Source organism: Podarcis melisellensis, assembly GCF_964234715.1.
Source record: "Podarcis melisellensis genome assembly, chromosome: 17".
In the NCBI taxonomy this organism is placed as follows: Eukaryota; Metazoa; Chordata; class Lepidosauria; order Squamata; family Lacertidae; genus Podarcis; species Podarcis melisellensis.
Genome location: NC_138534.1, coordinates 5,042,164 through 5,058,957, shown reverse-complemented (window position 1 = coordinate 5,058,957; position 16,794 = coordinate 5,042,164). Strand labels below are relative to the sequence as shown.

At 49.6% G+C, this 16,794-nt stretch overlaps 1 protein-coding gene across 2 annotated transcripts in view; it reads right to left on the bottom strand.

Moving 5' to 3' along the window:
• Positions 1-16,065, bottom strand: part of PRICKLE3 (prickle planar cell polarity protein 3) — a 35,577-nt gene extending 19,512 nt beyond the window's left edge. The window contains exons 1-3 of one of the 2 annotated variants that reach the window (XM_081894146.1): positions 15,934-16,065; positions 5,620-5,705; positions 3,527-3,710 (exon numbers count right to left, since the gene is read on the bottom strand). In XM_081894146.1, the coding sequence (XP_081750272.1) occupies positions 3,527-3,710; positions 5,620-5,705; positions 15,934-15,975 (312 nt within the window). In that variant the 5' untranslated portion in view covers positions 15,976-16,065. Of the gene's footprint in view, positions 1-3,526; positions 3,711-5,619; positions 5,706-11,576; positions 13,768-15,933 lie in introns of those variants that run through there. The other variant, XM_081894147.1, reaches the window with a different exon arrangement.
• Between the last annotated feature and the right edge of the window lie 729 nt (positions 16,066-16,794).

The following is a 16,794-nucleotide window of genomic DNA, read 5'->3' as shown; positions in this document are numbered from 1 at the left end:
TTATTTGGAACATTTATATACTGCTTTTCAACATTGAGCTCTCAGTGAAAAATTCTTACCCATTGCAAGATAGAGGCTTGTATCCGATGTAGCCATCCTTCCAGTGCAGCAGGACTTCACTCCCACTGTGAGCCCCCTAAATCTCTTCTGGGGTTCCCCTCCAGCCCCCCAGAGCAGATTTGAGGAGGGTCCAGGGTGTGTGTGGTGGGAGAAGAAGTGGGGAAAGTCTCGTTGCACTAGTGGGAATCCTTGCACTGACAGGTCAAGGGATTTTGATCCCACACACAGCCCATCATAATTCACACATCATAGCAAGCCAGGAATAATCCACGGCTTATTGTCTAAGTGAATTGCAGCTGCCTTTCTCCTTACTGCTTGAGATGGAAGGAAACTAACCAAGATCCCTGGCTTAGCATTACATCTGAACTAGAAATTGTGGTTTGCTTTGTCCCAACGAACTATGATCTATACTGAAGATTTGCTCCAGTTTATTGATTGTCGTTTGTTGATATGAAACAGACCACAATCCTTGGTTGGGCTTAATTGTTTTCTCTGGATGCGAGCAAAGAAGAGATAAAGAGTCCAGGTAGGTGCATTACAGTAAACCATTAAGTGATTTACCATGACGTGTGAACATGTTCATAATGATTAGTATTTGCTAGTTATTAATGGCCCTAACTTACTAATGTCTGTTCATTTCAGTGGGTCTACGCTGAGCAGAACCGCCTCGGTTGCATTCCCCATGCGGTCAAAAAAATGCACTGGTTGACTTTAAGGAGATTAGACAAGTTGGATGTTATTACAGAGTACAGTGGTACCTCGGGATGCGAATGGGATCCGTTCTGGAGCACCGTTCACATCCTGAAGCGAACGCAACCCGCGTCTGCACATCTGTGGGTCGCGTTTCACCACTTCCGCGCATGCACATGACGTCATTTTGATCATCTGCGCATGCACGCGCGGCGAAACTCGTAAGTAGCACGCTCCGTTACTTCCAGGTCGCCGCGGAGCGCAACCCAAAAATACTTAACTTGAAGCACATTTATCCCGAGGTATGACTGTAAGAGTTTTAAATAAGTTTTTTAAGCTGATAGACAGAGAATGGGAAGTCTGTTCTTTTTCTTTCTTTTAGTTTTTCTATTAAAAAATTCTTGATATTTGTTGTTATTTCTGTATATTGCTTTTTCTTTGTTTTTCGAGCTTTAATAAAAAATAGCTTTTAGGGGGAAAAGTTCTCTGGGAGACTTTGGGCCAGTCATCATCTCTCGGCCTAGCCTACCTAACAGGGTTATTGTGAGGGTGAACTTGAGGGTAAGGATTTATGCTGCCGAAGGTAGGCGATAAATACCGTATTTTTCGCTCCATAGGACTCACTTTTTCCCCTCCAAAAATGAAGGGGAAATGTGTGTGCGTCCTATGGGGCGAATGCAGGCTTTCACTGAAGCCTGGAGAGCGAGAGGCATCGGTGCGCACCGACCCCTCTCGCTCTCCAGGCTTCAGGAAGCTATCCACAAGCCTTGCAAGCCCGGCGAAAGTTCCCGCGAGCTCACAAGGCTTGCGGGCAGCAGCCTGCAGCCCCGGCGAGTGTCCACAAGCCTTGCGCGCCCGGCGGGACCTCACGCCGAGCGCACGAGGCTTGGGGCGGCAGCCTGCCGCCCAAAGCACGCAGAGCCCTCTGGAGGGTGCCCCATGCTTCGGGCAGGTGTGCGTAAGGCTTGGGGCGGCAGCCGCGGCTGGGGGGGAAATAATTTTTTTTATTCATCCCCCCCCCAAAAAACGAGGTGCGTCCTATGGGCCAGTGCGCCCTATAGGACGAAAAATACGGTATATAACGAATGTCCTTCCCAAGTGCTTTCCTGACTGCACTTTCCTTTTCACCTGTTCCTAAGGGAAGGGGTTCTCCCTCCGTTCCGTTGTATGAAATGAGGGGAAATGGGTGGGGCGATTCCCCCTCCCTCTCCAGACCAAATGACCCTGAAATGTCTTGAGTGGGTGGGCAGAGGACTGGGCTCTCCCTAGAAGATTTTCCTGGTTAACCTGGAGCCTGTGGAATTCTACCCTCCAGGGCAGCTGCCTGCACTCCCTACCAGGTCGAATTGGCTCCTGTCTGGCGGTGGATCTAATTTAACTCCTTCAGGAGAACGGGAATCCTGGATCCCAAAGGCCAGCGTTTGTGTCTCGGTGTGGTTATTTACTATAGTCACCAGCCTCTGCTTTTCCCTCCCCCTTCTAACAACCAGCCTTAATAACACAAAGAGAACAGCTTGTAGTTTAAAGGGTATTATTATAATCTTAGATTATCATGACGTGGCCAAGGGTGTAGCAAGGCTTCTGGGTCAGAAAGGCCCAGAGGGGTTCATAAGAACTGCCTCCTCTTGACTTAGCAGGGCTCCAACAGCACAGAGCATATATTTTTCTCCTTCTGAAATTTACCAATTACTTCCTCACTTATCTCCGTGACCTCCTTCAAAGAGAAAAGCTACGTGACATGAAACTGCAGCTTTGAAGGCCTCCAATTTACGCTACAGACTTAAACTAGCTTTGGAAGTCATTCCCTCCTCTTCCTGGGAACTCTGGGAACTGTAGTTCCAAGTTGGATGGGAAGGCAAGGGCATCTGACGTTGCTCAGGACACTCACCAAACTATGCCCCCCCCACCTGTGGATAGTGTGTGTGTGTTGGGGGAGCCATGACAGTCACACTGGGACAAAACTGAGACCAAAGTAGACAGTTTTGCATTTGAGGACACAAAACCCAAAGATATAAACATGACAATGACAAAAAAATTACCATAATTTTCCATCTATAAGACGCCCCCGTGTATAACACGCCCCCTATTTGGGGGGACTCAAATTTAAGAAAATGGGGGAGATGACACAGAGTTGTTCAGCTTTTTTTGCGGAGGATTGCCATGGGATGTTGAGCTTTTTTTAGGGGGTGTTGCAAAATCCACCTTCCGTCTGTCCCATCCCCGGAAGAAGCTGCCAATCACCCGCCCAACTGCTGGAGCATCAGCCAATCAACAACACCTTTGATGCAACAACCAATAACATGCACAGTAGCCACTGACAGCTGCAGCAGCAACCAATCAAATGCCCACCCTATGCACTACCAATGAATAAGATGACCCCCACTTTTTAGCATGATTTTGAAAGAAAAAACCATAGTCTTATACACAGAAAAGTACGGTGATTCAATAATAAGCCTATTATTTGTTTGCAATTAATTTTAAAGATACAGTCATACCTTGGGTTACAGATGCTTCAGGTTGCATTTTTTCAGGTTACAGACCGCCGAAACCCGGAAGTACCAGAACGGGTTACTTCTGGGTTTTGGCAGTCGTACATGCGCAGAAGCGCCGAATCGCAACCCGTGTGTGCGCAGACAGGCTGCTGCGAGTTGCGGACGCTGCGGGTTGTGAACGTGCATCCCGCACGGATCATGTTCGCAACCCGAGCGTCCACTGTGCAGAAGTTCCGATCCTGGTTCCCAAACAGACCCTGGTGCAGATGGTGCTCTAGGGTTACCTGCTCAGGCTTGAGTCCTGGGGGCACCCAGGCGTACTCCTCAGAGGCGCAGCCAGAGTCGTCGTCTGAGATCGAGTGGCGCTGGAAGTCAGAGATGAGGCGGCACATCATCCTCTCCAGGTCGACTGGCACCATGCGCACCGCATGCTCCTCCCTTGGGCACTTGCAGTGTTGGCAGATCTTCCTGCAGAGGAAGGGAAACGTAATGTCTCCAGGGATACAGTCCCCAAACACCAACTAGACCCTGAGACAACCAAGCTGCCCAGCAAAGCTCTACTGCTGCCTCAAGATCCTCAACGCTTTGCCATAACTCGCCCGCCTGTTGAGCCCTAAGAGACACAACCCTGACAAATATAAAAGGTGCACCAAGTCTACACAGAGGCAGAGACCTCAAATGTCGCTGTGACCACCAGTTATAAGGGAAAAACAGGATGTTTGAGTAGCTGAATAACAAGATAGGTTCAAACTTGATGGTGTGAAGAAAGCAGGGTGGTGGTGGGAGACCACTGTGCTAATTCATCCTTAAAGGTAAAGGGACTCCTGACTGTTAAGTCCAGTCGTGGCCGACTCTGGGGTTGCGGCGCTCATCTCACTTTACTGGCCGAGGGAGCCGGCATACAGCTTCTGGGTCGTGTGGCCAGCAGGACTAAGCCACTTCTGGCGAACCAGAGCAGCGCACGGAAATGCCATTTACCTTCCTGCCAAAGTGGTACCTATTTTACTTTGACGTGCTTTCGAACTGCTATGTTGGCAGGAGCTGGGACCGAGCAATGGGAGCTCACCCTGTTGCGGGGATTTGAACTGTCGACCTTCTGATCGGCAAGTCCTAGGCTCTGTGGTTTAACCTGCCCCACTCCTTCATGCAAATCCCCCAAGGGCGGCTTCCAGTGCAAGTTCCCACGTTTCTGTTTTACCATGGCCCCTGCAATGCAAATATGACACAGACCACACTTACTTCCCGTGAATCGCCCACCCCTAATCGCGCTGTTAAGCACAAGTTCATCATGAGAATTTCTCCAGCACCACAAAATGGGAACGCAGGAGTGGGGCGAAAGGGCCCCAACGGCAGGCTGTGCTATTCCTGCAAAACGGGGCCATCAGCTCATTAAAGAGAGAGGAAGGGGAGAGATTCCTGCCTGCCGTGTCTTACAGTCTCTGCGGGCAGCAAGACCACAGCGAGGCAACTGCGTGACAAGTGCCTGGAAATGAACGAGGACAATGAAAGATGCAGGGTGGGGGCTACGCCAGGGCGGGGGGCGGGGGGTGGGCAGAAATGAAGTGAGTGATGGAAAGAGACAGAAAGGAAAGGCTCTTCCACTCCACTGCTTTCCTGCAGCAATTCATTTTTTTTGGGGGGGGGGGAGGCTGGATGTGAAAGAGAGAGAAAAATGAGTCTGGAGTGATGTGTCTGCAAGAGGAAGACATGAATGCGAAGAGAGAGGCAAGGGACAAATTAGAGCTACCAATAAGGATGTGGAATAAGGAGAATCCATAGTGACAGGAGGAAAGGGGGGAAGGTTTTAACTTGCTTATCTAGATTTCTGTTCAGAAAGGCTTGAGGGGCAGCAGGCAGGGCGCTAAGTACAAGACGGGAGGAATGAAAGGCGGGCAAGACAGAGCGAATCAAATCAGCAAGGTAGAAAAGGAGGAAAGAGATGCACACCCTGCAGTTTCTCCTCTTGCTCAGAAATCCATCCTGCCGTCTTCAATGGGACTTACTCCCTAGGAAGGAGATGGCAGCCCGAAAGGCTGCGGATCCACAGGGGTTTGGATCCAACTGTGTTTCTCTGCCCATAGAAGGCTCTCGAATCCAGCGGAGGCTTCCATGGACAGCTGGGGAGAGGCCATTTTTTGCTTATTCCCCCCTTTCCTTCTGCAGCCCACCTCCCCATATGTGCTCCAGGGGGTTGGGGAGCCTTCGAAGCAGCATGGGAGATGTCAAGTGAGAGAAGGGACGCCCTCATGGCAAAGGAGGGCGACACAGCACAAATAATCCCTAGAGGTCCAATAAACAGGGAGACAGTTGGGGAGGGGGAGATCTCATAGAGGATGGAGGGAGATTTGATGGAGGGAGGGGCAGCACATTCTCCTACCTCCATCCATGCACTAGGAAGCCTGGGCACTGCTCTCCGCACCTCTGACACGGTTGGCCCCGGTCAGGGTCCTCCACCTCAGGCAGCTGTTGTGGGACAGAGGGAGAAGACGTCAGCAGCAGAAACATCAGGAGCACCAACATCCACCAGTATCACCAGATAATACCCTGTACAGCCCTGTATCGGGAAGCTTTTAATGCTTGATATTTGACTATATTTTTATAGATGCTGTAAACCTCCCAGAATGGCTGGGGGAACCCAACCAGATAGGAGGGGCATAAATAATAAAATTGTTAGTATTATTGTGACAGTGCACAGGAAGCCAGCCTCTATCCATCACAACAATACAAACACAACACGTAGGCTCATAGTTAGTAGAGAATATAGAATAGAATAATAATATCATTCAAATTATAGGAATAAGCCAATCAAAGTTCTTATGTACAATATAAGAGAGTGGTAGCGAGGACGGTCGAGCCCTGTGTTCAAAACAGATGTCTAAGGACAGTCTCACAATAGTCTTTCAAAAGTTTCGATGGAAGACGTCCCAAAAGCCTCAAAAGGACAGTGTCTCCAGAATGATACTACTGTTTTGTAATAGTCTTCATCAACTGGAAAGAAGATACAAGGCATACAACTGATGAATGATAACAAAACTGAGCTACTTCAGTAGTATTGGATTATTCCTATAATTTGAATGATGTCATTATTCTATTATATATTCCCTACTAACTATTAGCCTACAACTCAGACTTTCAGAGGATCTCCTGGGCTTTCCCAGTCGCCAAGACTGTTAAAAACTAGGCTGTGGGACATAGATCACCAGGAACTAATCTCAGCTGCGGAAAAAACATGCTCCCCTCTTTATTTTCGACTCTCTTGGGCGCAGGAATTTAATCTTAATTATTTACAATTTTTGTTTAATCCGCAAGATTAATTCTAATCCTTCTAACCTCCTTTGGGGCAGGTTTGTGGGTTTGGCAGAAGGAGACAGGATCTGCCCATGCGATGCCCACCAGGTGGAAACTCTAGCTCACATGGCCCTTAACTGTAAAATGTATGATGATCTCCGCCAATGATTTCTAGACCATCTATGTATTCCAACATGGAAACCAGAGACGGAGGTTATGCGCTTCTTATTACAGGGGAGAGACCAGGAGCTCACCAAGACAGTAGCTAAGCTCCTCTATTTGATTTTTTGTCGCCAAAGATCCTGCCCTTGCTGGAAACCCACAGAGATGAGGTGGATTGCTCGCCTCTTCTGCCCTTTGGCTGGTGACTGTGCTTTTGGGGTGGCGACGAGATCGCACTGGCCTAGCTATTTCAAATGTATTCTGAATGTTCTTATGTGATGCCAATAAAGGTTACTTGACTTGACTTGACTATTAGCCTACGTGTTGTGTTTGTATTGTTGTGACTGGTTCTTATTGCAACACAGGGGTTTGTTTTTGGTTCAGCATCTACCCATTCACCAGGACTGCTACCCATTCACCAGGTGTGTCACCAGGTCTGCCAATCCCGCCAGCACACCCTCATCACTATGGTTCGCACCCGTTGATTGCGATCAATATGCAACTCCATTTCCACCAGTATTGACACCAGCTCTATCCATCTGCTCCCATCGGTCAGGAATCCTGAATAACCAGGAATCGACAACCACACACCGGTTTCCTATTGACACCAGCTATGCACACCTTTGTGACTGTTCCCATCTTCGACCATATATTTTGGTAATTTGCTATGCATTTGGACAGACAGCGGCTAAGAAAGCGTTAACTAAATTTTACATGATGGTTCCTGAGATCAAGGAACTCTGGTTTAAAACACAGATTTCAAAATTGCACTGATTTTTTGGGGGGGAGGGGGGTTTCTTAGAATTCCCAGGTAATGCCAGGTACAAGGCAGCTAGGAGAAGATATTCAGCATTAATTTGTTAATTACTGTGTTTATATCAGCATCATTTCTCCATGGAGCAAAAGTTGGTGCACGTGGCCCTGCACCTCCTCATTTTATTCTCACAACAACCCTGTGAGCTAGGTCGGGCTAAAAGACACTGACTGGCCCAAGGTAACCCAGTGAGCTTCATGGCAGAACCCACTCTGTGGCTGCTGCACTGTCTCTCGGAACAAGGGTCTGCCGTTGCAAAGCAGATCTCATGAAGCCTGCCCCTCAAACCTTCAGGCAGCAGCATCTTAAGCTAAGAGACATTTCTACAAGGTCCCCTGACTGTGGCCCCAGTGACAGGGGCCTGTACCAACATGGGCAGGTGCTTCTAAAATCAGGACGCCCGCGCATATTTGTTAATGGCAATATATTCCCTCACACCGGTCCTCTTCAGAAAGTGGTGTTGGGGGATGAGTGTTCAGGCCCCTGGGCTCTCACTTGTGGGGTGCCTCAGGGTTCTGTCCTCTCCCCCATGCTTTTCAACATCTACATGAAGCCGCTGGGAGAGATCATCAGGGGGTTTGGCCTGGGTGTTCATCAGTATGCGGATGATACCCAGCTCTACCTCTCTTTTAAATCAGAACCAGTGAAGACAGTGAAAATACTGTGTGAGTGCTTGGAGGATGGATGGCGGCTAAAAGATTGAGGTTAAATCCTGACAAGACAGAAGTACTGTTTTGGGGGGGACAGAAGGTGGGCAGGTGTGGAGGACTCCCTGGTCCTGAATGGGGTAACTGTGCTCCTGAAGGACCAGGTGCGCAACTTGGGAGTCATTCTGGACTCGCATCTGTCCATGGAGGCACAGGTCAATTCTGTGTCCAGGGCAGCTGTCTACCAACTCCACCTGGTATGCAGGCTGAGACCCTACCTGCCCCCGGACTGTCTCGCCAGAGTGGTGCATGCTCCAGTTATCTCTCGCTTGGACTACTGCAATGCACTCTATGTGGGGCTACCTTTGAAGGCGCCCCGGAAACTACAACTAATCCAGAATGCGGCAGCTAGACTGGTGACTAGGAGTGGTCGCCGAGGCCACATAACACCGGTCTTGAAAGACCTACATTGGCTCCCAGTAGATTTCCGAGCCAGTTCAAAGTGTTGGTGTTGACCTTTAAAGCCCTAAACAGTCTCAGTCCAGTACACCTGAAGAAGCGTCTCCACCCCCATCATTCTACCCGGACACTGAGGTCCAGCGCCGAGGGCCTTCTGGCAGTTCCCTCATTGTGAGAAGCAAAGCTACAGGGAACCAGGCAGAGGGCCTTCTCGGTAGTGGCGCCCACCCTGTGGAACGCCCTTCCAGCAGATGTCAAAGAGATAAACAACTACCAGACTTTTAGAAGACGTCTGAAGGCAGCCCTGTTTAGGGAAGCTTTTAATGTTTAACAGACTATTGTATTTTAACATTTTGTTGGAAGCCGCCCAGAGTAGCTGGGGAAACCCAGCTAGATGGGCGGGGTATAAATAAATTATTATTATTATTATCATCATCATCATCATCATCACTCCTGACTGTTAACCGCAGCAGCCGGAGACTCGTGGGTGAAATCCTGTCTGCACTTTGGCCTAAAGAAGGATTTGTAAGGAAGCTAATTCCCGTCTGAGAGCAGCAAGGCACTGTGGGAGAAGCGTAACTTCATTTGGGTGCCAGGAAGCCACCCACAGGCCAGGACCTGCCTCAGCTCAGTTCAGCAAGACATAAACAGGCCAGATGTTGGCTTCCTGCCACCGCAGGTGGCTGAGAAAGTGGGCAGCAAAGTGCCTCAAAAAATAATAATTGGGGGGGCGAAACAGGGTAAAAGTGGAAAGGCCTCGATGCGGAACAAGAACTTTCCTAACTCTCCCTTCCTGCCACTTTTCATCCGTCTTGCCTCTTTGGTGTGGGTTTCTTTGCGCCAATGAACAGCTAAGATGACACACCAGGAAAGGGGGGGGGGGAGAGAGAAGGTGCCAGGAGCCGCTCCCACTTCCCCCAAGGCAAGAATCACTGAAGCAGTGCCTGGAAACTGGGCAGGAAAAAAATCCCTTTGGAAAAAAGGGTGAACCGAGCACGACAGAATCAAGATGGAGGCAGTAGAAAAGGCTAGCTCTGGCGCCTCCATTCCTGGCACCCCTGGACCCCCCCCCCCAAGTCTGAAGTTTCACTTTTAACTACCTGCTGTCAACTCTATATATTGTTCTCATTTAAATAAAAAAAAAAATTGTGACCCACCTCAAGCTGTGGAAAGGCAGCACGAAACTTTTAAAAATAAGGAAAAGCAAACTAGGGAACCATGATCTCTACCTGGCCAGAATTTTTACCCATCTACCAGAATTTCAGTCTTCAAATCTGTTGCCACTACATAAAGATATAAAGCAAATGATCGTTTGTGTGTTAAACGCATGTGTTGTTATGAACCTGTTCTCAACAGAAGAGTGTGCCCTTCAGTTTTGGGAAACACTCTGCATATGCTCAAAGGCTCTGCCGTTGCAGCAACTTTAAAAATGAGCTTGCCATCAGAAAGGAACTGTCTGTTAATAGAGAAACGAATGTGACCCTTTGATTCATATATAGATATAGATATAGATGATATAGATATATCTGCTCGGGAAAAGGCCCCCTTACCCATGCCCACAGAGGTAAGGTTTTTGGAACAAAAAGATGACAGCCACCACCAGGAACAAACAAAACTGTAACCAAAACTTATTCCGTGGTGCTGGAGAGATTGCACAGTATCCACAAGCAAGATGATTCTTTCCCCCTCACATCTGCCAACTGCTGCCGCTACCCATCCTCCTGCAGCTTAGAAGGGATTTCAAGGAAGGCGGAGATCTATTTCATCAGATGCAGCTTTGGGAAATCAAATCTGCCAGGGCTGACGTAATAAGCAATCTCCCCCCACCCCACCCCCAAATCCCAGATTCGGGATACATCGTATAGGACCCCTATGCTTTCTCCCACACAACAGTTGCTCCCTGTTCAAGAACCCCGCCACCCCCACCAGCCCTCCACCCACCCCATGGCCCAGCATGACCCCAAAATGCCTCAAATAATCCCAACGTTAACTGAAAGGGAAATCCATCTCCTGATCTGTTACGGCAGGATTTGGGTCTGTGGTGTTCCCAGTTGCAGCGTCGCACCGAATTACGAATTGTATAGACAGAGAACCCTATTGAACTCCTGCTCCTACACAATCTCTCTATCCTGTTCTCTTGCTCAATCTCAACCTGCCCACCAGCCCCATTCGACACCTACACACACAATTTTGTGAGTCTCTGGGCCCAATTTCACCTTTGGATCTCCGCCCGCTGCCAATATCTTGCTCCAAAACCCACAACTACGTTCCAAGAAAAGTAGATGGAAAACAGAGAGGAGGAGCGGGACAGTCGGCAGGTGGCCCGTTGGGGAGGCAGTCGTGCGGGGTTGAGCTTTATGCACCCACAAAAGGTATCCACTGCAGCTGCCGAACTGCACCTGTCAGCCCCAAGCCCTCAGAACCAAACAAGAGGTGTGGACCTAACCTGAATTGCTCTTGAACAGGGAAACCAGGTCAGCCGGGAGGCCAGTCAGAGAGTTAACAACCTGGTCCCCATTCACCCCAAGGCAGAGGCAAGGCAGGAAAACAACAGAAACCTCCACTCCCATGGACACCCCAACACTGGGACATGAGCACAACAAATTAAGGGCTACAGGTGAGCGTTCAACTAAGTCTTAATTAGTGTAGACCCACTGAAATTAAGTTAGAAGCATTAATTGCTGAATACTGCCCTAGCTCTCCTGCTAAGGGTCTACAATAAGTCCACCTGAAGAAGGCCCTGAGATGACAGCATCTCCACATCTGTTGCCATGGCTGCAGGGGAGCCTTCTCTTGTCCAACACAACCTTTATATTTCTTACTGATGGTGCATCATCTCCTTCTGGGCAGCTCCAGCGTAGGAACCTTTCCTGTATAATTGCCTCAATTGTCTTCTTCAGGAACAGCACAGGGTCCCCATCACCCCAAACCCAACCTTCTCAGGCTTGATTTCTCATTTCCCACCTTATTTCCCTGCCTTTGCGTCCGGAGAGATCTCTGCCAGCTGCGATCTTCACTCCTTCAACTCCACGACTTTGGGGTTAGCTGCCGAAACGTCACCTGCTCTCTTAAACACCTCCGCCCATTCTCTCTTTGCCCCTTAGGCCTTGGTTGGAGAACGCCCTCCCTCTCACAACACAACTCGCCACCTTTCTACCTCTTCTGGCAAACCCCACCTCTTCCATTAAGCTTTTGGTTTAACTCTTTAGTCCTCATCTCCAGACTCCAGCTGAAGAGAAGTTAATGGCACCAGTGGGAATTTAATTCACCCCACAAGCCTTGCAGTCATTGGGGTGGGGATAGGGAGTTTGCAGCTGGAGCAGGAAGAGATTAAATCGCCTCTTCCTGTGCTGCAGACCCCAACAACAGGGCAGGGTCGGATGTCTGTAATGAATTGCACACAATTTTAAACGTTACTTTGCCTGTTAATTCATTTAGTGTCAAGAGCGTCATGGCACTTGACCAAGGGGATACAAAATGCTATAAGAACAACACAATCCATACATTGGGAAAACTCAGTGTCAGCCATAGCGGCAAGATTTAGGGACAGACGTATATCCTCTGCAAAATAGGAATTGAAGAGACGAAATCCTATAATTTTTGTAGAAGCTCCAGTAGCTCAGAGACCCACAGAATCCCTCGTGAGCCCTGGAAAAGACCCCAAAGCATTTTGGATCTCTTGGCAATGTGATGCTCCACAGCTACCTGCGCATACACACAATTATATTTTTCTGTTCAGGCCTTGGAGAGCCGCCGTCAATCAGTGCGGACAATACGGGCCTAGATGGGCTAATGGCCTGATCCAGTAGAAGGAAAGTTCCTATGTACCTTGCCTATAACGTCTCAAGTTTCAGAGCACTGATATATCAAGACTATGGTTATATGCTAGATATAAAACAACTAAAGGCAGCATTTCATAGGAATATGCAACATATTTAAATGTATTAAAATAAACACTTTCATATTCCCATCCACCAACTGCTTCCCCACCTGCCCACAAATACAAAGGTTAGCATTGTCTCTGGTGCGGCCTTCATGAAGGAAGTGGCCCCATGCAATATTCTATCCACATGGCGTTGCTGCTCAAATTTAGGACAGGGGTGGTATGTGCAAGCGAACGCTCTTGGTTATCGGTCATGATGGAACATAGGTGTGGAGGTTGTGCTTTAGAGGTATGCAGGGACCAAACCATTGACACTGAAGTAAATTTGCTTCAGTCCTCAAGTAAGCTGACGTTACTCTTGCATGGCCCACTCCAGAAATTTCTTTTAAAGCCATAAGAATGCACACCCAGGACCGCTTAACACTAAAGGCAGCGGTAGGCAACATGGTACCCTATAGAAGTTGTTGAACTACAACTTCCATAATCCTTGACCACTGGCCATGATGGCCAGGGCTGATGTGCACTGTAGTCCAGCAACATCTGGAGGGTTACTCCAGAGTTCAGGAATAGCTATTCTGGTCCTTAAAATATGCTTTTGTTTAAGAACAGTCTTCCTGGATGAAACCAAAGCCTCTCTATAACATTCTTTGCAAGAATCCCAATATCTAGCAAGCACTGTCCAAGTGCCTCATGAACACTTTTTGAGGATTCTGCAATACAGTACCCCATAGCACATCATTAGGGCCTTAGAGGGCCCTGGCACCTCAGAGTAAGCCATTATAATCACCTTGGGTAATAGCTACAACAATCCTCATCAGAATTCCCTCAGGTCATCAACCACAGCTTAGTTTCTATAGGGTGTGCAAGGTCACACACACCACCAAACCAAGGAACACAGAAACAGACAGCGTTTTCTGCGGCAGTAGTCCTTCCATGAGCTGGGCAACACATTATCCCACAAGGCTCCATACTGCTCTAGAGAACATCTTACAATGTTTCTATGCCTCAACCTTTCTCAGCATCTTCTCTGGTCCATAGAACGGAGGGGGAAGAGATCCTGGTGCCATATAACTCCTTGGGATGCCCATGCAATGGCACAACACAGGGGCCCACTGAACCCTATATTGCCCAGAGTCCCAACATCTGTAGCAACCCTTTAATAACTCTTACAACACATACTCCCCATACCTCAGTGTCCCACTAAACACTTAGACGTTAACATCTAACCTATATTGCTTTCACAGCCATCTCCTGTAACTCAGTACCCCATAGCTTCTTCTGAGCACAGGAAAGGGAGGCCCTTGCACCACACATGTAAAGGTAAAGGGACCCCTGACCATTAGGTCCAGTCGTGGCCGACTCTGGGGTTGTGGCACTCATCTCGCTTTATTGGCTGAGGGACGTACAGCTTCCAGGTCATGTGGGACTGAGCAATGGGATTCGAACCGCCGACCTTCTGATCGGCAAGTCCTAGGCTCAGTGGTTTAACCCACAGCACCACCCGCGTCCTGTACCACACAGTAGCTCCATAAAAAAGGTAAAGGTAAAGGACCCCTGACAGTTAAGTCCAGTCACGGATGACTCTGGGGTTGTGGTGCTCATCTCGCTTTACTGGCCGAGGAAGCCGACGTTTGTCTGCAGACAGTTTTTCTGGGTCATGTGGCCAGCATGACTAAGCCGCTTCTGGAGAAACCAGAGCAGCACACGGAAACGCCGTTTACCTTCCCGCCAGAGTGGTACCTATTTTTCTACTTGCACTTTGACGTGCTTTCAAACTGCTAGGTTCGCAGGAGCAGGGACTGAACAATGGGAGCTCACCCCGTCGCTGGGATTCGAACAGCCGACCTTGCGATCGGCAAGCCCAAGGCCCAGTAGTTTACACCACAGCGCCACCTGCGTCCCCAAGTAGCTCCATAGAAAGCCTTATTTATGGTACAACAGTCCTTTTAAAACTCTCACAATATGTCAGTGCAAAAGATGCCTATGCCGGAAGTGGCTTTTTTTTTAGCAAGGCTGTGGTGACAGAAACCTTATTAACAAATTAACAAATTAGCACAATGCTGAGCCCAGATGGTATCCACCTAAAAGTTCTTGAAGTACTCAAATATGAAATTGCTGGTCTTTAACAAAAACATGCAACTTCTCCCTAGAATTGATCTCTGTACCTGAGGACTGGAAGGTGGCAAATATAAAACTATTTAAATAATAGTAATTGGGGGAATCTAGGAAATTACAAACAAATTAGCCTAACATCTGTTCTGGGTAAATTTGCTGAAATTATTAAAGATAAGATTATCAAGCATATAGAAGAACAAGCCTTTCTGAAGAAGAATCAGCATGGCTTCTGCAAAGGCAAGTCCTGTCCCATTATCCTCCTAGAGTTCTTCAAAGGTGCCAACAAATCTTTGTAGAAGCTGTGTTCTTGGGTTTTTATACAGTTTTCACAACGTTTCTCACAAAATCCTAATTGCACTTAAACCTTATTGGGGTCTGAACTAGTGATGCCAGACCACAAAAGAGGCTGTAAGGTTGTGAAGGACAGGTCAGTGAAAATGCTGTCTTGACATGTGGCAGCTGTGAAAAGGGTGAATTCCACCTTAGGGAATCGTAAGGAAAGAAATTGCAAATAAAACTGTCAATACTGTCAATACTGAAATGCCCTTATACAAGCCTATGGTAGAACTACACTGGGAATACGGTGTATAATTCGGGTTGCAAAAACTCAAAAGGATATTGTGGGGCTAGAAAGGATGCAGTAAAGTGCAATTCAAACGATCAAAGGACTGGAGGACAGTGTTTGGGGGTTGGGAAAAAAGGTGAGTAAGGGGTGGGGATATAACACAGGTATATAAAATTACACCTAGCATCGAGTCAGTGTATAGAAACAAGCTTTTCTCCCTCTGTTATAAGATGAAGGGTGGGAGATTCGCGACAGACGAGAGGAAATTCTGCTTCCCACCCTGGAATGCACTACCACAACACGTGGTAGTGACCACCTAGGTGGCTTTTAAAATGGACCAGGCAAATGCATGGAGAATAAATCGACCCACGGCCCCCGCCCACGCCGGAGATCAGAAGCAGCCCGCCGGGGAACAGCAGGCGCTGGAGAGGCCGGCTGCGCTCCCGTCCGGCTCGGGGGTCGCCTCCCGTAAGGAACAGGATGCCGGGCGAGACAGGCCTCGGGTCTGATCCGGCACAGAGGTCCCGATTCCCTCGGAGACAAGTAGCCCTCGGGGAGAGGAAATGGGGGGAGCAACGCCCCTTAGAGACCCCCCTCTCCGCCCTCCGAAACCCCCTTCCCCCGATCCTGGGGTGCCTCTGGCCCGCCCGCCCCATCCTGGCCAGCCAGCGCAGCACCGGCGCGGGCCTCGTCGGCGTCCCGGCAGGCTGGCTCCCCGCCTCGCCTTCCCCGCCGCCTCCGCAGGGAGAAAGACTCACGGCTCGGGTGGATCGGCGCCGCCGCGACCCGCGCTGAAACATGGCCCCGATCCCGCCGTCTCCAGCGCCCGGGCGACGCGCCCACCTCCAGGCTCCCGCTTTGCGCCCGGGCGCTGCGGCGGCGGCGGCGGCGTTGCTGCTCTTCCCTCCCCGGGGAGGAGGTGCTGCGTGCCGATCCCTCCCCGCCGCCCGACACCCGGGCCCGCCCCTTCGCCTGCCCTGCGACGCGCAAGGCTCCCGTCCCGCCTCCCCGCAGGATCGCCCTCTCCGCGCGCCGCTCTCCTCCTACCGGCTTCTCCAGTTGGCTGCGGGAGGCGCGCAATGGCGAGGCTCTGCAGCCGGACAAGAGCGCAAAGGGACCCGGCGAGCGATCCTCTGCGCGCGCGGTGGGGCGGCCTCCCGGGAAGAGGTCAGGGACCACCCGCCAGGCAGGATTGAACCCCCGAGTAGCAGGTGGATTTGCATTGCGCCACCAAGCTGGCCGGGGCTCCTCCAGTCCCTCCAGCCCCGTCCTCGCCTTTCCTTTCCCGCTGTCACCTCCCATCCATCACTCTCCTTCGACCCCTTCCCCGCACCCTTTCTGTGCCCGCTGCTGTCACTTCCTATCAGCGCGATCCGTTTTCCCTTCCTCTGGCCTCGCTGCCACATTCTTCCTATCCAGACCCCCAGCCACTCCTTCACCCACCACCTATGAACAAGGCACCTGCCCTCTTCCATCCTTGCGTTTTTACGGGCCTCCTCGGCTCTTACCTGCAGAATATTAAGATGTTTCGTTCAGTTTGATTACTTTAGCCACTAGCCCCTAACAACATGCCATGCGGCACAAACCAATGGCTTATTTAAAACGCTGCTTTTCTCCTG